This window comes from Acomys russatus, chromosome 14 (genome assembly GCF_903995435.1).
Source record: "Acomys russatus chromosome 14, mAcoRus1.1, whole genome shotgun sequence".
Classification (NCBI taxonomy): Eukaryota; Metazoa; Chordata; class Mammalia; order Rodentia; family Muridae; genus Acomys; species Acomys russatus.
Genome location: NC_067150.1, coordinates 59,113,170 through 59,136,531, shown reverse-complemented (window position 1 = coordinate 59,136,531; position 23,362 = coordinate 59,113,170). Strand labels below are relative to the sequence as shown.

The 23,362-nt window shown below is 42.7% G+C and overlaps 1 protein-coding gene across 1 annotated transcript in view; it reads right to left on the bottom strand.

Annotated features, from left to right (window-relative positions):
- The window catches only part of Vps13c (vacuolar protein sorting 13 homolog C), a 162,396-nt gene that overhangs the window by 55,974 nt on the left and 83,060 nt on the right, over positions 1-23,362 (bottom strand). Inside the window, exons 36-51 of the mRNA XM_051156733.1 lie at positions 22,892-23,042; positions 22,165-22,273; positions 19,105-19,238; positions 17,714-17,870; positions 16,804-16,883; positions 15,818-15,877; positions 14,926-15,091; positions 12,860-12,973; positions 11,387-11,490; positions 10,867-11,034; positions 8,501-8,805; positions 7,358-7,505; positions 4,125-4,275; positions 3,462-3,571; positions 1,870-2,039; positions 265-512 (exon numbers count right to left, since the gene is read on the bottom strand). Of these exons, the coding sequence (XP_051012690.1) occupies positions 265-512; positions 1,870-2,039; positions 3,462-3,571; positions 4,125-4,275; positions 7,358-7,505; positions 8,501-8,805; positions 10,867-11,034; positions 11,387-11,490; positions 12,860-12,973; positions 14,926-15,091; positions 15,818-15,877; positions 16,804-16,883; positions 17,714-17,870; positions 19,105-19,238; positions 22,165-22,273; positions 22,892-23,042 (2,375 nt within the window). The remainder of the gene's footprint in view (positions 1-264; positions 513-1,869; positions 2,040-3,461; positions 3,572-4,124; positions 4,276-7,357; positions 7,506-8,500; positions 8,806-10,866; positions 11,035-11,386; positions 11,491-12,859; positions 12,974-14,925; positions 15,092-15,817; positions 15,878-16,803; positions 16,884-17,713; positions 17,871-19,104; positions 19,239-22,164; positions 22,274-22,891; positions 23,043-23,362) is intronic.

Genomic DNA, 23,362 nt, shown 5'->3' with positions numbered 1-23,362 from the left:
AGGTAGTCTGCCACTGACTGGCTGCATCCTGCTGTTTCTGGATGAAGAAAACTGAATGGAGCCAGAGCAGTTTCCACTGCACTGCAGAACATGTCTACCACACCTCACTTAAAATTTGCTTACTGGAGTTTTACAAAGAATGTGCTTAAATCCAAAACACCTAATTTTACTTCCTCAAGTTCTCCACCTCTGATTTCTCCTGTTTCTAATTTTTGTTAAAATACAGGCATCCTCATTCAAGACAGTGACGTGCTCCTAACTAACCTTTCTCCATCCTGACTCTTCCCAGGGCTGTCTGTCTTGATGGAATCTGTATTTCCTTTGCTATGTTTTCTGGACTCTGAGGCATAGCTTTAATGAAGAAGTCGGCCACGGTCATCAGGAACTCCACACTGGCACACACGTACAGCTTGTCGAGAACAGCGTCGATCTGCCTTCCATTTTTGTCTTGTCTATAACTCACATCAATCATAGAGCTGCTGCTGTCCTGGCCATTCTTTCTGTCAATCATCCTGAAGAAGAAACATGGCATTTATTATCTCACCCCACTAAGATAGCGAAGGAAGGAGAATGCCCCCTTGCATTTAATCATCTTTCTTTCACCTTTCAGTTTCTAATCTGAATAGAAAATACAACACTGTTAATGGGAACCTAATCACCCAATTAGCAACCAAGACACGGCTGACTAATCTCCAAAGAAAGATTCATGTGATTAAGCAATTATGGGATATTCTGTAATTATAATGCAATTCCAGAGAAACGGACGACTGCTGGAAATGATCTTAGGTGATTAGTAATGCACGAATGCAGTCCCTCACAATACAACACCACCTCTTTATTCCACTAAATAAAAATGCCCTGGAAGAGCTTATCTGTATAATTTGATTGCCCTATAGAATTTATTCCGTAGTACTCAACGCAAGCCAAATCAACAAGTGTCTATCAGTACCCACAGTGATGGCTCCTCCCTCACAAGTATTGGACAGATCAGACCACCAAACAAGGAGATCAATGAATCAATCAGCCCAAAGAACTGTGATGAGAGCGCCTGGTTGTGACAACATGCTTCCCTTATTTTATCATTTCTCTGAAAAACACAGGGTTCTGCAGAATCCAGAAAATGGCCAATGTTGTCCAAGTTTAAATAGCAACATGGTCTTTCACACACACAAAAAAAGCACAAAATAGCTGAGTGAGGTGGCAGACGCGCCACCTGGGAGGCAGAGACAGGAAGATTTCTGTGAGTTTGAGACCAATGTGGTCTACAAAGCAAGTGTAAGATAGCCAACACTACACAGAGAAACTCTGTCTCAAGAAACAAAACACATTTTTAAAAAGTTACATATTTCCATATTTCATATCAGACTGACACAAGTTAATCTTTCAAAATGGGTTGATAATGTAATATTGCTACAGAGTATATTCCTACTAAAAAATAAAAGAAATTATGCAGAATTGTTTTGAAAGACAAAGTGAACAAGAAAAAAAGGGATACATGAGTTTAAGGATTCTATACTAATAATAATTATTATTATAAATATATTATAACATATTGTAAGAAAATTATTATTATTATTATTATTATTATTATTATTATTATTATTATTATTATTATTATTATTCCTACTGGCAATAATCTGTGGCAATACATTACCAACACTTATCTCCTTTAGTTCTCATTGCTAAGGCGGCACTTTGTTTTATTAATAAATTCCCTTTTCATTTATAGTTTGAAGCAGAGGAATTAGAGAGAGCCGTTATACCTTCTCCCAACTCAACTCTGAAAGTCTGAACGCAGGACAGACTCTCCTGAGGCTCCCACACCTGAACGGCAGGCTGGCACCCTCCTGGAAGGCTGATCTTACAGACCTGGATGTTGCTCTCTCGATCCCTTCTCGGAGATCGTCAAGAGTGCACATCTTCAGTTTAAGGCTGACACTCAGAGACCCGTCCTTGAACACCTTCCCCGCAGAAGCCATCAGGTGGAGTCTGAGCTCGCCGAGACGAAGACTGTCATTATGAAATAAAAGTCTGGACTCCTGTAGTACGTTTTTCAAGCAAAGGAATACAAGATCTTTAAATGTTCCACGAGTTCACTCAAGCACATTCCTCAAGTCAAAGCTTAAATGCAAACCAAGCCACAACGTTTCAAGGGCTGACTCACATACACGAACCTGAATACTATGAACTCAGGTGAGTACATGGTGCACGCACACGTCTGTGTGTACCCTGGGCACGAGGTCAGTACTCAGTATGTTCACCGTGAATGCAAGGAGGTGTGAATGACAGTATGACTGGCAACAGAAGGCTTTTAACTTACAAACACAGGCAAACTCGCATAAGTAATGACAGAGATGACATGTCACACAGCTGATGCCTGTAATACACAGACATTTCCAATCGATCCCCGACACTGATGGTCTGGAGTGGGTGGATTTTAGGTAAAGTGAGGCTCGTGTAGTGTTCCACTCACTGTTTCTAAGCCAAATGAGGAGCTGCAAGTGGCTCCGTGACCGTAGTACAAGGCCTGGTACAAACAGAGGAAGCCACGGCAGGACAAGTGTGAGCTCAAATAAAGTCTCAAAGAAAGGAGTGAGAAGTGACAAGAAAAGCAGTATACACCAAAAGAAAAGTGACGTATGCAGTGTCTAAATGAGTGAGGTTAAAGAAAGAAGGCGGGGACGGCAGCAGTGCTGTCAGGCTGGAGAGCAAGGCAACTGTCCTTAGTGAGATGGAGAGTGTGCGTAACTGTCGCCCTCTGTGAAGGCATTTGCTGAGGCTTGCATGAACAGCATTTCTACTAGAAATGTAGGCAGTTCAACACATAAGCAACAGATGCTATCACAAAGCTCAAATGTAGAAAATTGGAGAGCTTCTAGAAAAATATAAAGTGCAAATTAGCATATGAAATGCACATGGACAGGGATATAAAATCTATAATAAAAATAGATTGTGGGTATTTATATGACATGCTATAGGCATTAACATCTGACATAACTAATTTATAAAATAAAAATATTTATTACAAGATACCATGTAATGCAAAATGGCTTTCTAAAGTACTTTTGATCTGTTATATAAATGCTTAACTATCTCTGACTGAGACACTATCATGAAAGACTTCAAAGCCAGTATTAAATTCTCCTTCCGAAAGAGTGATGACTACGGATGCATAAAATTAAACACGGGGCCAGTCAGCTTATAGTAAATTCCTCTATTAGTGAGATAAAATGCATTTTGGGGCTGTGTTCCTGGAAAAGAAAAGTTCTGAATACCTTCCCTTAGCCTGGCAAGATTAGAGACCCAGGAGCCTATGGAACCATGCGCCTTTCTCAGGTCAGATAGTGCTTTGTAGATGCACTGAATTTTATTAATAGTTACAACAAAATATGCCAACATTCGAAAGCTGAGTACTGTCAAGAGCAAAGGACCCACCCTGGCAACACAAATGTCCTACTTACCTGGCAGCTGTCATTGTTGTACAGGGTGATGGAGAGAGAGTCAAAGTGGAACCCAAACTGAAGTGTGACAGTGTGGTCCACGGCGGGCTCTGGGTCTGTCGAATCTTGTTCTGATGGTTTAAACGTGAATAAGAAAATCGCAGAGCTCTGAAGCAGATATGTTATATTAAACATCTTAAAGACGGGCTGACAAACTATGATTCTGAATTTGTATCATACCTTCTCTCATATTTAAATAACTCCCCAGATAGCTAGTAAAAATGGCAGTGATTGCTACTGTAAGAGAATAAATACCTCCTTCCTCATGATCCTGTCAGCAGCTCAAGACCCTGTTCTCTCTGAATTATTCTGAATTATTCTGACATCTAACTACATTGCCTGCCTGCTTTGAGTTTTCTCTCTCAACGTAGATCACCTCAGTGCCGGGTGAATTCAGCAACTTTAGCTTCCACAAGCCAAGGGCAAATAACCACAACGCAGGCAGGAACGACTGACCCTCCCTTTGTCACAGACAGTGCACACACCGTCCCCTGGGAGCTTCAGTGGGCAGCCCTAACTCCCACAGACCTTCCCTAGTAAAGGCTAAGAACAGTGGATCCTTTGGCGGCATGCTGTGCTGGAGAGCTGAAGAGCACTACCAACACAAAGTGAATCAGCTTTTACCTTTAAGATAGCCAGGCCCGCTCCGAGTATCTCTCTTGACTTTCGTAGCTTCCTGCCCAGACTGGGTAGGGCTTGGCTGCGAAGAAGCTTCCCCAAGGTTCTCCAGCAAAATTTTCATTAAAACTGTCAAGTCATCTTGACTGAGAGCAACCTGAAAACCACCAATAATTTGTTTATATAATGTAAAAACAATAGAATATTATGCCTGTATAGCTTCATGAATGAATGATTCATCTATTATATATATTTTTTTATCAATTTATTCATATTACATCTCAATTGCTATCCCATCCCTTGTATCCTCCCATTCCTCCCTCCCTCCCATTTTCCCCTTACTCCCCTCCCCTATGACTGTTCCTGAGGGGGACTTCCTCCCCCTGTATATGCTCATAGGGTATCAAGTCTCTCCTTGGTAGCCTGCTGTCCTTCCTCTGAGTGCCGCCAGGCCTCCCCATCCAGGGGACGTGGTCAGATATGGGGCACCAGAGTTTGTGTGAAAGCCAGTCCCCACTCTCCACTCAACTGTGGAGAGTGTCCTGTCCATTGGCTAGATCTGGGTAGGGGTTCGAAGTTTACTGCACATACTGTCCTTGGCTGGTGCCATAGTTTAAGCAGGACCCCTGGGCCCAGAATAGAAAGATCCAGAGGGTCTTAGAAACCTACAAGAACATTATGATGGGCGAATCATCTATTTTTGAGAGGAGAGAGAGAGAGAGCGAGAGCAAGAGAGAGAGAGAGAGAGAGAGAGAGAGAGAGAGGAGAGAGAAGAGAGAGAGGAGAAGAGGAGGAGAAGAGAGAGAGAGGGAGAAAGAAAGAGAGAGAGAGAGAGAGAGAGAGAGAGAGAGAATGAGAGAGAGAGAGAGAGAAAGGGCAAGCAAGAGAGAGAGAGAGAGCGAGAGAGAGAGAGCGAGAGAGAGAGAGAGAGAGCGTGTATGCTGAGACCACATCAACAACAGCACCAATAGAGGCACATGCCTCCAGTGAAGCCAGATCCTTTGGAAGCCAATGCCCCTCCAGCCTAACCCGGGACCACACTACCTTTCCTAGGCTTCACTGCAGCCTCCACTCTGCCCCTCCCGCATTTCACCCAGCAGCAGCTCCCTCTAAGCTCAGTGTGATGCTTGGGTTTAGTTTCCAGTTTCTGCTAGAACCGAGATGTCATCTTGCTCTGTAGTTGTGTTCTCAGTACAGACACACCTGGACACACACACACACACACAAAACATCTGTTTAGCTTAGCACCCCCCCCCAAAAAGGCACCTCTTATAATAACAACAGATCCAAGGACCGAGCACTACCTAACGCCATCGTGCACCAAGAATGCAGGGTCTCCCTTTTCACCTTGGCAAAGGGCATGCGAGATAAGAAAGAAAAAAAGGCGCCTGAGACAGCTCTGCACCAGCGCTGTGCCTTTAAGCTGTGTACAGCCACGTTTCCCAGCTTCTTTAAAGCCAGTCCTTTTTTTTTTTTTTTTTTTACTCTTTAGACATGAATAATAACATCTTTCTAGTGGGAAGCTGAACCACACAAAGCAGCCTGACTGAACGAGACGCCACAGGCTTTGCTTTGAAGCCTCTTACCCTTCTCCTTATGAACCACACACCCCACCCCACGCAGCACACACAGCAGTCCTCAAAGCTTGTGCAAGCACTTGCACATAAGCCGTTTTAAGCATTTGCTTGTGACTTCACACAGAACACACACACGCACTCGAGCACTGTCTAGCTTGATGTGGGAACACAAACACTAGGTTTTGCTTAACCCGAGCCCAGTCTTCTGGTAACAGGTGTGACATTCACTTTAAAACTTCCTTGGGCATCCATTGCCTTTTGTGATGCCACCTAAGATACCAGACCTTCCCGGGGAGTAGGTAACTTGAGAAAGTGCATCACCTATTGTGTGTCCCTTCCCTACATCTGAAGGACAAAGCTGAGAGGTGACCTTTCAGGAGCTCTCAGGAGCCAGGTATTTTCAAGCATTGTCAGAAGCCAGAGGACAGGAGTTGAGCGGACATGTGGGCTTTCTGAAAGGCATTCTGTGCCTTACAAGACGTGTGCAGGAGGTAGGCCTCAGGTTTGCTTCTTCTGACAGCCCCTTTCTGTTCTCTGACATCATTACTGACTGGGAATAAAGCGTCCCTCACTCACTGCCCATTGCTGCATAGGTGCCGCCCTCCAGACAGATTTCCCACAGAATCTCAGGAAGATGGTTTTACAACCCCTGATAATAATTCCTGAGCTGATTCCAGTAACTTTCAGTCTTCCTGCTAATTAGCAAAAAGACTAGCAGGAACTCTGTATAGCTCCAGAGTCAGGCAGGTAAACTGCATGAAATTAGGCCTGCAACAGATTTACAGCCTATGGCAAACATTCCTCTAGGTCACTGGGTCAAACATTCCTCTAGGTCACTGGGTCCAACTGTGCATTAGGGCCTCTAAGAACTATTGCCTTAAACCCTCCATTAACTCATGGAACCAGAGATGGTTAAAAGAAAGATGGGGTTATGATCAGGATGTAAAGTGGATGAATAAATTATTTTAAAAACAGAGTTTAGGTATGGAAAAGGAGACATCAGTCACCAATCCTGACTGATCCAAAATGAGACTAGAGAAAGACATCACCCACCCCAATGCTGACTCTACGTCCACCTGCCTCAGTTTCCCCCCTGCACCTGTCAAAGCTGGCCCTTGACAGTGACCCAAGGTTTCTAAGAACTATCAAAGTGATCTACTAGAAACACGTTCCTCGGGATCACCTACTGATGCCTTTCCTCGGTTAACCCTTAACTTCAGAAACCCAGACAGACCCGAACTATGCTACTGAAAACACCAATGCTTCCCAAATAAAATCACATGCTGCTGAAATAACTATTTCTAAATCATAAAAAGTCCCTACACATTGCAATCCTAGAGGCTACTGCACCTCAATACTCACAAATCACGCATCAGTAGAACATCCCTAAACTAGAAAGAGCATTTTTGTTTTGAATGTAGTATCTGAGCCTCACTTTTAATTCTTTGACAATTCTACTTTTTATCAAAATTTCCAAATTAAGAAAAATATTTTCAGCAGGTCCCCATAGGCCATATCCTGGCTTTACCAGATGTCTAACAAAAGTGAAACAAAGGACACTACAGGACAAGGACAACCTCACTGCTGGTTTTCAGACACACGAGGAACTGCAGTGTCCGCAGGGCAAGCCTACCCAGCACTGTCCACAATTTACATGCTCACCTGCATAGGCTTAAGCTTTCCTTTTATCTCCATGCCTGGAACCTGTGTGTACCACGCGGCCGACAAATTCCGCTGTATGGACAAAAGCATGTTCACTGGCTTTAAGATTTCAATGTCAGGCTGAAGCGAGTCAGCCTGTAAAACAGTTCTGAAAGAATAATAAATATTTCTTATAAATATCTATGCATTTTTAAATGTATATCTGCCATGTTTTGTATCGTTTACAGCACTTTCCTAAGCATTTAACAGCTGTGATGAACCCTTCAGAATAAATCAAACTTATATGCACAGCTCTCTGAAACAATAACCTCAGACAAACTTTGAATCAGGTGTGACGGATGTGTCTACTGTCACTAAGACTGTTTGATAACGCACTGGTAAAATGTCATGTAAGGGAATACCAAAACTTGCCAAACTGAATCATTAAGAAACCATTAGCCCTGAATATGGCACTGTTATTTCTCCAAACTCAAGGAGAAAAACATATCAAATATACAACTAATGAGCATGTAACAGCAGCCACTTCTAGTTTGTCTACCAGTGACCATTTGCATAACCAAGTAAGTATTGCTCTTCAGCAGAATCAAGGCCTTCGCATGATGATTCAAGGACTCTGTGGTGCTTCACTGAGAACTCCGAAATCTAACAAAGCTTAGGGATGAACACTGTACTACAACTCAGGAAGGCCTCTACCATGAAGAAAAGTAAACAGCCACGTGTACTAAGAAAAACAAAGGCAAATGTTACTGAGAACCCTAGAGCTCCTTTTCTGTCTGGAGACAGGGTCTCGCTATGTTGCCAAGCCCATTTCAAGCTTGTGACCTTGTATACCCCTCCCCACCTCACCATCCTGAACAGCTGTGAAGAGAGGCATCGCCCCCACTTCCTTTCAGGAAGTTTTAATTTTATAATCATTTTTTACAAAATGGAAAAAAAAAAAAACCCATACTATAAAACTATTAAGACAAAACACAGATCCTACAAAGCACACTACTATTAGCCGCAGGCTGGAAAGCAGTAATCAAAGCTTCCTAACTGGAATAAAGACAGGATGTAAGTTATGAATCATCATAGTAATTACTGCAGGTGAAAAGAATGTATGAAAATGCATGGGAAGAGCAAAGGCCTGGACCCTCCACACACCTGGACAGCTTCAGCTGGGTGAGCTGAATGCTCATGGTGTCGGCCACTGGGGGGAGAGAGTGCTGCTCCACAGAAACCAGACTGAACTTGTTCTGGACTCTGATCAAGCCCAGATCTGCTATCACGGCATTGGGGGACACAGACGACTGGGGGATGGTGATGACAGGAGCCTTCAAATCGACGTCCATCAGAAGCCGGAAGCTCTTCTGAGCCAGCTCCTTCACACTGGACGCAGCTCGTTCTGCAGCCTGGACTGTGGCTGTGCTCAAGGCTTCTTTGGCAGTTTGGAAGTTGTTGAGGAAGCTCTGTTGGAGAGAGGAAGACAGGCAGACACAGGCCCCCGAGCAAATAAAATGAAGGCTCAATGAAGAGATCAAATGAGAGAAATGATCCTTTACGGCGTAAACACCCATTTCCTCATAGTGACCAGGCATCTTTTTATTTTATTTTATTAATTTATTCAGATTACAACTCAATTGTTATCCCATCACTTGTATCCTCCCATTCCTCCCTCCCTCCCAGTTTCACCCTATTCCCCTGCCCTAGGTCTATGACCGAGGGGGACCTCCTCCCCCACTATATGGTCATAGGCTGTCAAGTCTCATCTTGGTAGCCCACTTATTCTTTCTTTGAGTGCCATCAGGCCTCCCCACAATGGGGAGGTGGTCAAATATGGGTCACCAGATGACCAGGCATCTTAAATTGGAATTTAAATGAAAATTATGTTGGACAGCACTCTATCCCAAAGTAGGCTCTACTCTGTACTTTCAGGGTGCAAGAACAGAGTTTATTCTCAGCAATGAATGCCCGCTTACTCATGAAGACTGTAATGCACCAGAGATATGCAAATATGGTTGTCTATCATCTTGCAATCATTAATAGGAATCAAAAGTTATTTGTGGTAAGATATATTTGGCCTCTATTTCACCTGAAAATAAAGTTCTTTACAAAGGAAGAATCTAAAAGAAATATTCTTAGCATGTGTTCATTAATCACAAAAGAGTGGCATCATCTCTTTTATTAGCCCAACATACACACACTCTAGACACGTAAAATTGATGGTTTAGGTATAAATGGATGGCCAGTAAGCTCTTGAACTGGAAGGTTTAAACTCAACAGTTTGCAAGGGTATAGTAAAAATAAGAATTTCATGGTTGATCACAAATATAATCTAAACCCTAAGTTTCAATATTTGTTCTTCAACTGCATGATGACCTTTGGACATACTATCAATTAATACTGAAAAGCCCTAACTTACAATACCACATCATAGAAACAATAAAATACATAAAAGTAATAACTCAGTGTGGTGGTGCACACGTGTAGTCCCAGCATTTGGGAGGTAGAGGCAGAAGGATCAGGAGTTCAAGGTCAGCCTGGGCTACACAGCGAATCTGAGGCCAATCTGGGCTATATGAGATCCTGTATATTAAAAAACAAGCACTACTAAAAAACAAAAAAGAAAAAGGAAAAAACAAAACAAAACAAAAATATGTGCATGCATCTGTATGCATACATACACAAATAAAAATAAATACCAAAAGTACTTTAAAATGTAACTATAAAAATATTAGACAATGATGGATTTTATGTTCAAAACAATGATTAAAGTTTCCATTTGGGGCCAGCAATATGGCTCAGCTGGGACTGACTGCCCAAGCCTGGCAATCTGAGCTTGATCCCTGGAACCCACACAGGTGGAAGGAGAGAGCAGGCTCCATACCAGTGTCCTCTCACGTAATGACAGCAGGCTGCGCACACACGCCCAGCACACACATCATACACGTGTTCACATACGCATACAGTATTTTTAGGAATTAACTTCCATTTGGCTCACTATCATCTGAAAGATTTACTTAATTAGAACATTCCGTTCAGGGTTCGGGTGTTTATTGTACAGCCCTCCTCCGCGGTCTCAGATTAAAGGCTCACCAAGGAAGCTACGTCATCTCACACTATGGCACTACTGTGCACCGTAACCTTTAGTGGGGCCTGAGGGAAGGAAGTGCAGCCACAGGGGGCATACTCCTTATGGGGACACTGGGACCTGGGCCCCATTTCTCCTCTCTGTTCCCCAGGATGCACGAGGTCAACAGCCCTGCCCTGGCACGCATGCTCCATCAGAACGCTCTCCCTCACCGCAAGCCCCAACACGGGAGAAACGAGCAATGGAAGAAAGCCTCTTAGTCCTGGGGTCCAGGTACCTTCTTTTTGTTGCATTAAGGTATGTGTCTCAGTGATTTTGTTGCAGTGATGGAAGGCTGACAGACACACCCGCGTAGTGGAACTTTGACTGTCTAGGTTCAGGACACAGCCACACTATGTAGAGCGCAGTGAGAAATAAACACAAATGGAAATACACTCACCAAAAGAGACATGAAGAATTTATGAACATAGACAATTTGAATGCAGCCCACTTTGAGACTAAGTTTGCCATCCACTTTAGACATATCACTGTAGCTCTCTCCTTCTGTGGCATCTGGGTAGAGAGTCATCTGGAACCTGAAGACTTCATCTCCCAAAATAGAGACAGCCTGACATTACAAGACAGTCGGTTATCACAAGGGCTACAGGACCCTGGTCACAGCACACTTCCTGATGCCAGGAGCCTGACAGGTAAAAGGAGCAACGCAGAAACTCAGCCTTCAACATCACCCTATGAAAACGTCACTTTTTTAATAAACACCTACCCACCACTAGAGTGTCCAGACGTAACCGTCCAATCACCACGCAGCAAGCTTTGCAGCCTGAAAACGACCTCCCACCTTCATCTCCAGCCCTTACATGCCTAACGCATATCAAATAGCAAATGTACACCGAGCACATGAGTAGTGGCATCTGTCCCCAAATGACACACCTCAACACCACGCACAGCTCTGTAATTACCTTTCTGTGAATTGGCAGTGAATTAACATTCATGACCACGATATTTTCAAGTCTGGCAAACACATCAGTCTGCTTTGGCTTCACAAAAACAGAGGCGTCCATTCCTACAGGAGACACACCGTTTACAGAAGTGCACTAACATACTGCTAACATACAAGGCAAATACAAGTTACTATCAGACATGTTAACACAATCACCTCCCATGGACGTGGTATCTAAAAAAGGTTGAACCACTTTTAAGTCAGCATATTCCTCACACGTAAGAGTTGAGGAAATTTAGCCAGGCGGTGGTGGCGCACACCTTTAATCCCAGCACTTGGGAGGCAGAGGCAGGCAGATCTCTGAATTTGAGGCCAGCCTGGTCTACAAAGTGAGTCCAGAACAGTCAGGGCTACACAGAGAAACCCTGTCTCGGGGGAAAAAAAGGAGTTGAGGAAACTTAAAAATAAAACCAGTAAGTTTTAAGTTGTTGACATTTTCTCCAAAAACAATATGCTATGTACTGGTACAAGCACAGCCACCCACTTGGGGAGACTTAGTGTTTTCCAGTACACTGCACAGACGTGTGTTATTAAAACTGAAATAAGTGGAGTGTCACCTTATGACTAAGAATTATTTCTACGAACATTAATATCTACAATATGATCATCTAAGGTTTAAAATTCGCCATGCTCATCCCATCGACGACGTAAGGGTTTGAGAGCCACGCCTCCTTGTGGACCGCCTGCAGACGGGATCCGGCAGCACCTGCTGACTGCTGCTGACTTTCCAGTCCTCTATAACTGCTTACAACGTCCTCTGCACTTGTGCACGCACATATAAGTATGTAAACGCCACCCGCACAACAGCCTTTACCGCGGGAAGCAAGGTACACAGCGTTAAACTAATCTGCTCAGCATGAGCCAGCGGTTGGCGTCAGGGGCTGAGCCGTGACAAGACGTCTCAGAGCTTACTGAAATGAGCGGTATAGCCTGAGGCTCAAGTCTCAACTACACCGATCACAAAGGAAGTTTCAAATGTCTTTTACAAACTTATTTTGCTAAGCTATGTATGCTTAAAATCCAAGTGAAAACAAGAATAATGGCTTTTATTTTTACACTATGAGCTACTGATATTCCCAGCACCGGGGAGGCAGAGGCCGGTGGATCCTTGTGAGTTCAAGGCCAACCTGGTCTACAATGTGAGTCCAGGGCAACCAAGGCTACACAGAGGAACGCTGTCTCGATAAACGCCAAAGAAATATTTTTTTGTTATTCTGAAAATAAAGCCACAATAAAAAACCTTATACCTCAGATGTATTCTGAAATTTTAAAAATGGACAAGGACTATCTCAAATTAACAGTAATCAATAACAAGTTTACCTCTATTTTTCAAAGCACTTTTGTTCAAAGCTTGCATCCATTTCCAATACAAATAAATCCACTGATCTTTCCAAAATACTTTCCAAAATACTCCATAAAAACAATTCCTTACCATGTATTTTAATATCTGCTATGTTACTCTGCTGATCACAAACAGAGATGTTGAAGGCATTTAATTCAGCTATGATCTTCAAATCAAACACATCACCTTCAGAAGTGCCAGGACCTGCGAAGCAGTGGACATCAGTGGTCAGTGATGTGCAAAGACACAGTTTGCACATAATAACAAGAAGATCATATACCGCACAAAAGGAACCATTAAAGTCTTATTAAGACAACATAAATATGGATTTTCCCACTCAGACAAAACCTAACAAATTCGTTCAGTTATGAATAAAGATGACCACAACAACTCGATGGTGCTACTTACAAGGTGGACATGTGCCTGCACCTTTAAGGAAACCCTCCAAACTAGGTTCTAGAGTTTGGTCACTACAAAATTTTTAAGTAGTCATATCACATACTAGATCAAAGAGTAGCTCATGAAAGTTGAAGTAGTTATGAACAGTTAATGAAACTCATATTGTTTACGCTGTCCTTCACGTGCTCTCTAACTAAAGCGCCAAGCCAGCCTCTCTCGATTATATGATATGGGTCCATAAGTAATTATATAATAGAACCACCAAGAAAGCATACAATATGCTAAAGTTTAAAAGAAAACCGAAAAAATGTGTGTAACAGAACAGTCAATATGAATGTGCCAGCAAATCCTACATTCGAAGAGGCCAAGGTGGACAACTGCCTGAGTTTGAGGCTAGCCTGAGCTATACAGTAAGTTCAAGTCCAGCCTGGGCTATGTTACCTCAAAACAAACAAAGAAACAAACAAAAAACAAACAAAGCCTCCCACCTGGCTGGGTTTGACTTTTGTGTGGGTCCTGACTCTCTTACTTAGACCGCACTTTCCTGCGACTGCCTTACATGTAGGAAACAGAACTTTCCTATAGACAAGAAGCATGGGAGCTCTCGGTTTTTACTCCTAATATGAGAGTCTGTTTGCTTTCTCAATATTTGGTGCAGGATAAACAAGCCATAAAGTCAAGCTGTGCAGTAAAATCAGCATGCAGTTCAGCTGGGTGAGTGGTGCTGCATTCACTCAGATGAGCTATGAATGGTTTGTGCATATGCTATACAGAGAACGCATTATAAGAAGGAAGTCCGGTGTGGTGGCCACATTTAGAAAGCTCTTCCATCCAGGAGGCTGGGGCAGGAAGAGCAAGAGTTTGAGGCCAGCCTGGGCTACACAGCAAGACACTGTCAAAACAACAAAGAAGGCTGGGCGTGGTGGTGCACACTTTTAATCTCAGCACTGGGGAGGCAGAGCCAGGTGGATCATTGTGAGTTCAAGGCCAGCCTGGTTTACAAAGCCAAGGCCAAGGCTACACAGAGAAACCCTGTCTCAAAAAACTAAAACAACAATAACAACGATAAAGAAGGAGGAATTCTGCTTCTAACATTATTATTCTATTGTCTTAAAAGTTCAGATCCTTGTATCAAACTGACTAGTACTAAGACTTTTATACTTAAGATGTCAGTAACACAGATATAATTAAAGCTGGTAACAATCAGAAATTTATTACATCATTTAAAAAATAATTAAACATTTGAATTAATAATCAGGCACATGTTCTTTATTGATTCGGTATTTTATACCAAACATTTCAGAATACAAGTTAATGCACCTGGTGAACACAGACCAAGTTCTCAGTGTGACCGAAACAGGGATGAGGTCAGAGGTCAGGGTGGCACCCAAAAAGAACTCAGAACTGCTGCATACAATGTCACAGCCCGCAATGGGCCTCTGTGGCTAAGCATGACGGTCACCATCCTTTACCACCTTAGCTTCTCATGTGTACTAGATAGAAGACCAAGAGAGGTGTCAGTGCAAAGAAGTCCTGCTTTCTGTCAGAGCTGGAGAGTGACGCCCACTGAGGCACGCCTTCCTATTAACATTTATTTCAAATCCTTCAGTGAACTGCCATGCAATCCTGTCAGGAGAGCGCCTGCTTTCCCCTGAAGCTGCCCACATTCGATGGACACAGTGCACACCAAGGTGTTAACGTTCGGCCCCACTGCAAATGTGAGCTATTCCATGAGCGCATATTGGAAAGACTGATACCGGCTTTGATGGCAAGACTTCTGGATTCTCCTCCCACAGGTGGCTTCAGCTCAGATCCCTTCTCAGAGGACGAAGAGTTAGAGGACGGAACAGCAGACGACAGGAAATCCATAAGGGAAAGCAAAGCTTCCAAATGGAGCACCAAGTCCAAGGACGAGAACGACACCTGAGGCAGTGAACACGAGAGGAGGGTTTCAGGGATGCTCACACCACTGCCGGACCAGCCATGCCACTGGGGGACAGTCACACCACAGGGGAGGGATGGTCATGTCATTGGGGTCACAGACACAAAATTGGGTTGAGTTTCAATGTCTGTAACAAACACAAGAATGGTTCGAGCCTTTCTAAGCAATTAAGAATGAAGTACTAATATCACTCTAACCCTTTTTATTACTATTGCACTGTCAACCTTTACCTGACCACAAACCAATGTTCTGCTCACTCCCAGTGCAGACAGTAATTCTAGCCTCAGCCAAGCTTTAGGAGTCTTAAGTGAAGATACTGGAGTATTCCTCGACTGACCACATATGATCAAATGCACAGTGTGTGTGTGCGTGTGTGTGTGTGTGTGTATGTGTGTGTGTACTAGGTGAGGCTCCCTCCTTGTCCTTGACCTTATTCTAACCCTAACCCACTACAGAACTGACATGATCAGTGCTGCCATTAACACAAAGGCCACACAACTATGGTAGCTAAGACGAACAAAATTCCCTTAAAATGAGAATCATTTGTATATTCCACAAATAATAATTAATTCACCTTTTAAAACAACCTTATTTCAATTCTATATGCCCTAATATTAGATCTATTACTGCTGCCCCCAATCGTATCTTACAGCTGAAAGTGGCCCTCAAGCTCCACCAAGTCTTGAGATGGATCACAAAAGACTTACCCTCAGCTTCTGTTTGGTGTTATCATGGATGGTTTTAAATTCTGGTCCATCACTGTCTGCCTATAAGCAGTTGACAATTAAACCACTGAGTTAAAAACGCTAAAATTTCACACATTGAAAACATAAATTTCACAACTTAAAGTTTGCTATTAAGAAACAACACCATGTTCCGTGTAAGCAAATGAGAATGTGCCCCCAAAACTGACCACAAAGCCCTGCTCTGAATACTACGGATGCAAAATCAAGCTCCTTATCCTGCTCTGGAGGAGACGCTGGTGCATCTAATTAGTGGGCCAATCCAAAAGTGGAAATTACCTAATTTACAGCACACCTTGCTTCGGGGTATGGCACCACTTGGACTGTTCCCTGTCACTTATTCAACAGCCCAGAGACGCTCATTAGGTTAACAGAGTGTAAAGGGTTTTCATACGCTTCCATAATGCACCATCAACCAACTTGTACAGAAGAAAACTTAGGGGGAGAATCCAAATATTAAAGATGGGGGAACATAAATAACTTCTTATACTTAAATATTAACCCCAGAAATGAAATGAGGTACTGTTAGGCTTAGATTTCATTGTCAACTTCACAGAACCTCGAATCATCTGGAAAGCGGGTCTCTGTGAAGGCTGTCCACATTGGGCTTGCCTGTCAGCATGTCTATGTAAGATTTTCTTAGTTAACTGACAGGGAAGACTCACCAATTGTGGGCAGCACCATTCCCTAGGCAAGGGGTCTGTAACTATACAATCGTATAGAAATAGAGCTGAGCACAAACAAGCAGGAAACATATATGTGTTCATTTCTCTCCGCTCTTGACTGTGAATGTGTGATGTCACTGGGTGTTTGAAATTCCTGTCCTGATTTACCCACGATGATAGACTGTAGCCTGGAATTATAAGGTGAAACCAATCCCTTTCTCCACTAAACTGACTTTTCTGTCAGGGTATTTATCACAGCAGCAGAAATGAAAGTAGAGCAGGTACCGTGATGAACAGCATCTTCAGGAGGGTCCCATCAGCCTCGTTAGAGGAGCTGACGATGTGCAGAGGCTCGCCGTTAGAGTCTAGAAGGGAAAGACAAGTCTGAGCCACCTGTGTCATCCCTTCAGCCCCCTCAGACATTGTGTAAAACAGAACCAGCCAGGTGCACAGAGAAATGCTCATCAGAGAACTGTACATAAAGCAGGCAAGTGTGTAATACTGTCTATAAATCATACCACAATAAATCTAGCTTTGAAAAACTGGGACATGAAGAAGATGAAAGATGGCAAATTTGACAAGACAAACACTAGCCAATAGCGACTCTCATACTCCATCCAGTACTACAGCTGTTACCCTCATGTGAACAGGTACTAACATAAGAAATAGCAGCTATAAAATACAAGAAGGGATTATTCTCAACCAAGTTTATCTTCTCAAAAATGCTCCACAGAGTCCTCAGAAAGTGTAAACAAACCGAACTATAAAATTCAGATAGCTCCAAATTCAGGTAGTGAGTTGAAAACATCCAGGACGTGCACTAAACGCCAATGTCACCGTCACCTGGGAGGACGTGAAACTAGCAGCTGAGGCTAATTGTCTCCTTCCACATAGTTATATTTTCTTTAATGTTTAGTTCTTACAAGCACATGTTAATGTAACTCAAAACAGTCCTTAGCTTTCACGTGATTTGCAAGTAAATCAACAGACAGTAAGGCTTCTTAGTAAATTAAATTTCCAGGAGGAATCTTTGGACTCTATACGTGGGAATCAACCTCTTAATTCACCATAATCATTTAGGTGAGATTTATTAAAGCATCACCAACAAACTGGACACGTAAGGAATACACACAGGAAGGAGAATGCTGGCTATGAGACCCACAATGCCTTTCCACAGATGGACCTGCGCACTTACCAGGAAAATCAAAACAACGCATGGTAATTTTTCTTAGGTAGGCTTTCGCAGTCATGTCATGAGCTTTCACTTTGGCCTCCATCCCAAGATGAAGGATCTTTAGTTCGTGTAAGGGCCTTCCTTTCCTTTCTGCTTTTTTTATCAAAGTAACCACAACCTAAAAGAGAGAGGCTGGATTTACCACAAACGGCTTCACTAACATACAGCGGCAATGAGAACTCAGCAGCTACACAGATTGACATGAAGAAATTCACACAGGTAAAAGATATTCTGAGCCTGAAAAGTGGCTACCATTCATCGCCTTACAGTCAATTACCTTGCCCGCATTTGTTCAGACTCTGAAATGCCACCACTATTTTCTGCTGAATTTCTAAGGTGAAGTACAGAAGGAAAAAGCAAAGAAGGGTGACAAGTAGGCGGAGGGAAGGCAGACACTGGTGCAATCCTGAAGTCCTCACTGACGAGCAGCTTCGGCAGGAAATTCTGTTGAACGCAGCAGCTAATTGTTATGCAAATCCCTGAGCTGCTTCTTAACCCAGAGCTACTACTGCTCACGCTGGGGGCTCTCTGAGCACAACAGGTCATTTGCTGCACTTCTGCCTCTACCCACCAGGTGGCGTCCTCCCCGTCTACTGTAACAGTATGATGCCAAATAACCCCTGGCAAGCAGATTCCTGCCCTGCAGCCCAACCAGGTCCACAGGGCTGGAACCGCCACAGTGAGTACAACAGTCTCTGTCTCCACGTCCACCTCTATCTAGGCCCGACCTTCTACCTAGCCAGCCCCTTTCTTCTTCACTCCATTTTCTCAGCCTATTTGTTACCTTTCTTTACAAAGTCCACGCAAACATCACTTCCTCCCAGAAGCCTTTGCTAGCCCCACCTGTTCAGATACCTGGCCGCTACCATCTACACCACAGGCTCTGGAAGTGGCAGCCCTGAGCGGATTTTTAATGGAAATACAATGCTATATTTAGAACCTACATATTGTCTAATGTATCTTTCAGCCCTGGCACACACCCTGGAGAGCTGTTGAATAGATAAAGAAGAAAGTCCATACTGAAGTAATACAGCATTTTTATTGTACATGACCCATGTGTCATTCTACAGAAAGTTTCTAACATTTATTTATAAAAGATTTCTCTATTTCCCTCTCTTGTCTTTCTTATATGAGATCCAAAGCAAGCCACATTCTGACATCTTATAATAACTAGAAAGGAAGTTACGAGAAACGCTTCTATTTTCTCTTAAAAAAAAAACAAAAAACAAAACCAACAACATACTGAATCTGTTAAACGCAAGTGGTACTTAATAAACTCTCACATTTTAAAACAATAGCAGAATCCCCAGTCTGTTCACCTCACTTTGTACAAAGTGGTGACAATTACATACCTCCTTAATTTCAAAGTTTAACAGTACATTAATGACGTCCAGGGATCTGGTCTCTTCCACTCTGGCCGGTGGCGTATCCTGTGTGGTGTGCACATCCTGCGGCACAGAGATGTCTCGGCATGCTTTAGTTTCACCTAAAGACGTTAAATAGAAACACGTGCTTCTATTCATTCGTTTCTCTCACAGACACTTACTGCAAGTGTGCATGAGCACCTGAAGATCCGCAAATCCACGTCAGCTCTCAGCTTTAGAAAACTCATGGTTTAGTAAGAGACATACAAGGTGAAGATGAAATGGAAGAATCAAAAACGAACGTATTCCCAAGAAGTAGACAAATATTAGTGCGCTGTGCATAAATGCACAGAGGGAAGACACGAGAAGACAAGGCTGAGAGAGGAGAAGGCGCCATGTACGGCCATCTAGGAAGGGAGAAGTTCCATGCCTAGGACGCTATTCTGAAACTCATACTATGAACACAAAAGAACTGTTTTCCAACCTATCACACCCAAAAATAATAAAGCTGCCATTTGTTATATGTGCACCGCGTTCCAGACATTGTGTGGTGAGCTGCGCATGGACTGTCTTGCTGAACTCCTAAAACGCCCCTCAGGGGAAAGAACTTCATTGTCCCCAACCCACATTAATTGTTTAGACAAATGTGGTGCCTTGCAGTGTCACATGCACGTGCTAATCCAAGCACATCAGTCTGACCTGACAGCCGTCCCTGTCAACTACACAGATCTGCCAGTGTGTCAGCGCAGCTAGCACCATCATGACCACTAACTCAACACACCAGAGGCCTGCAGTAGAACCTACACCAAAACCCACGTGGAAAAACCACACTTCTCATTAACACCCTTGCGAAGACAATACAGAGAGCAGAGCTTCATCTGTCATCTTACTTTACTCCAGAACTGCTTCAAGTGAGAAGAATTGATAACAGGTTCGGACAGTCACACAAGAAGATACTCAAGCAGGCAAAGGGCATATATAAAATATTTTAATTCGTTAGTAATGAGGACCAAATGAAAACCACAGGAAGGGGCTGTGGAGATGGCTCAGTGAGTAAAGCACTTGCCCTGCAACCAAGGAGATAGAAGTTTGGGTTCCTGGTACCAAATAAGTATCGAGTGGTACGCCAGCCCACCTGTAATTTCAGCCTCCTAGGGCAGAGTCAGGGATCTCTGGAGAAAGGACCACTAAAGAGCCCGCCCGATGAGTCTCATGAATCGTAGAAAAGAGCAAACTGCATTTATATAAAATGCACGAAAGAGTAAAATTAACCATTGACAGTGTCACAGGTCAGGATAACAGTGAGCTGTGAGTGGACTGGGGCAGGCAGGGTCTGTCAGGAAAGAACGTGTGCAGAGAATTGTGCTGTATCCTGGTCATGGTGGCTGCACAGATGGTTCCCAGGTTAATAGCTGGAGCTACATTAGACTTGTATACAATAAAAGGGAGAAAATGTACAGTGAAATAGTTATTCCTCAGTTAATGCACAGAGGTTTCAAAATATTCAATTAAACTGTTAGAAAGCTACAGAAAAGCATGGCAGGGTACAGACTACAAGTTCTATCAAATCTTAAATTGATCAAACCACATTGTATTCATGTATGAAATTCTCAAAACAATAAAGTTATAAGATTTAAGTTAAATTATTAAAACCAATATTAAGCTGGGTGATGGTGGCACACACCTTTAATCCCAGCACTCAGGAGGCAGAGGCAGGAGGATCTCTGTGAGTTCGAGGCCAGCCTGGTCTACAAAGTGAGTCCAGGACAGTCAAGGCTACACAGAGACACCCTATCTTGAAAAAAAAAAGAAAAATTAATTTAATTAGCCCTTCACTAAATGAGAACTACGTAAATAAAGATATCATTCCCTTTCGCTGGTAAAACACTACAGACACACATGCAAAGTAGATGTGCAAGGCCATCTCAGTGCAATAGGGCTACCAATAAAAAGCTCGGCATGAGTAGCTCTCCTTAGACACTTGCTAAAACTTGTAACACTTCAGCAGAATTTGATGCCATTGAAACCACTGAAAAGAACGGCAGGAACCAAGACCAGCACATACTCAGGTATGCAATATGCACAGGGGCAACTGTTAATTCAGGAAAGCGTCAGCAAAGCGCACCATGAGCTCATACACACAGGGGCCACCACTTGCTTGAAAAAAGCAGAGGTATATTTTGTCTGCATAATATATTTACTATATATGTATACATATGTGATTGTTATTCATACACACACACATATATACATATAAGAGCTTTAGAATATTATAACGTTTTAAGTAAAAATTGCCATAATTAATAATTTAAACTTGTGCTATTTTCATTTTAATATATTTACTATCTCTGGAAAATAGTAATTTATTCATAATTTAAATTCTTACACTTTACCATTGTCTTATTTAAATATCAGGTAAAATATGATGCCACAGCCTAGCATACTTAAATTAATTTTTTAATATACAACTTAAGGTTTTTTTAGGGGGGGTGTTTTTCGAGACAGGGTTTCTCTGTGTAGCTTGCCTGTCCTGGACTCACTTTATAGACTAGGCTGGCCTCAAACTCACAGTGATCCTCCTGCCTCTGTCTCCTGAATGCTGGGATTAAAGGCGTGCACCACCACGCTCAGCTCTATAACTTAAGGCTTTTAACAGAAACCTACCACTGGTGAATGGCCACCCTTCCTAACTGCCTTCACCCAGTGCAAGCGGCATGGAGACAGGCTAAACAGTGACTGTGTGCCGGGCTGAAATGCAGAAGTAAGGCTAGTTCAACATCTTGTTTGTGTGTTTGTTTGGTTTGGTTGGTTTTGTTTGTTTGTTTGTTTGTTTTGGGGGTTTTTTTTTGGTAAAACAAGTCACGATTTGTAAATGTGCGTTTGTGTACCACACATTAAGTAGCACAGCAGCACAGTGTGTGCCTCAGCATACTGGTTAATTCCCTACTGTAGGTTAAAACAAAAGCGCTCTCTAGATTGAAAGCCCCTCAGTGCCTACTGAAGCACAAGGAGGCGCACGTGCACACGTCAGCAGCCTCAGCCTCTCACCGGTCTCTTGTGTCCTAGGTTTCTCTTTATCCATGTCTCCAGTGGCCTCGCCGAGATTTTCTGCCAGTATTTTGAACAGAAGATTAAGATCCTCTTGATTTAGACTAACCTGTGAAATAGATGATAAACAAAAAAATTCATTTTAAAACGAGACAACTATAATATAGAAAAGACTCTGAGCAAAAGAAGAGAGTGATCTTAACAGCAGCTGAGATGCGACAGAGTCGCCGCCCACGGCTTTTTCTTCTTGCTTCACTCTAGCTTTTGCAATTTTGAATAAGATGTTAAAACAGAAATAATAATATTTGCAAATCAATGTTAACTCTATTGGCTGGTTTTTACTTAAGGTTAATTGTACTTAAAGAAATCTAAGCCATTTTTTAAATAAAAAAATTCTAGAAACTCCTGAAAGAATAGTATCTTTATCTTCAGCATACTCTGATCTCCTCAAAGGCAAATGTGTAAACAATACACGATATGAGAGAGAATATAACAATAAATAATTTGTGCACAGATTTCTGCAATGAGTATGTAGCAGACTTAAAAATTAATAATACCTAAGGGAAGATTAAATTCTACTGGCAAGATTAATGACCTTACTGGAAAAAGTTTCACAAAAGTGTTTCTTTGGCCATGCAGAAAATAGTCTGCACTTCCCTCGGGTACACATGAGAAAGCCTTCAGGGATGAAATTTCAACAGTAAGTTATTATCATGTATGTACTTACATTCATTGAATCAAGACGCCCTTTAATTTCTACAACAGGCACCTTGTGGTACCAGTTTGCAGCTAGATTCCGATGGACAAAAAACTCCAAGTTAATTGGATGCAACAGCTGAATGTCAGGATGGGAGGCACCACCTGGCTGGATTACTGTCCTAGTGAGAGAGAGAGGAGGGGGGTGGGGTGGAGGGAGAGAGGGGGGGGAGGGCAGGGAGAGAGAGAAGACATAATCACAGGCCGTCACAGAGGGCATCAAATTGTGTGCCAAGCATTACCTGCTGCTCTAGAACCAATTTACAACACTGTGGCTTCAGGGGGTTGAATACTGAGTTAATAACTAACCTATAATCCACTAGCAGAGACAGATTAAAATGTGTAATTGAGAAATTAAGAAGACTGTTTTGTTTTAGTTTTGAAAGGTTTTTGTTTTTGTTGTTCAAGACAAAGTTTCTTTGTGTGTTCCCGGCTGATCTGG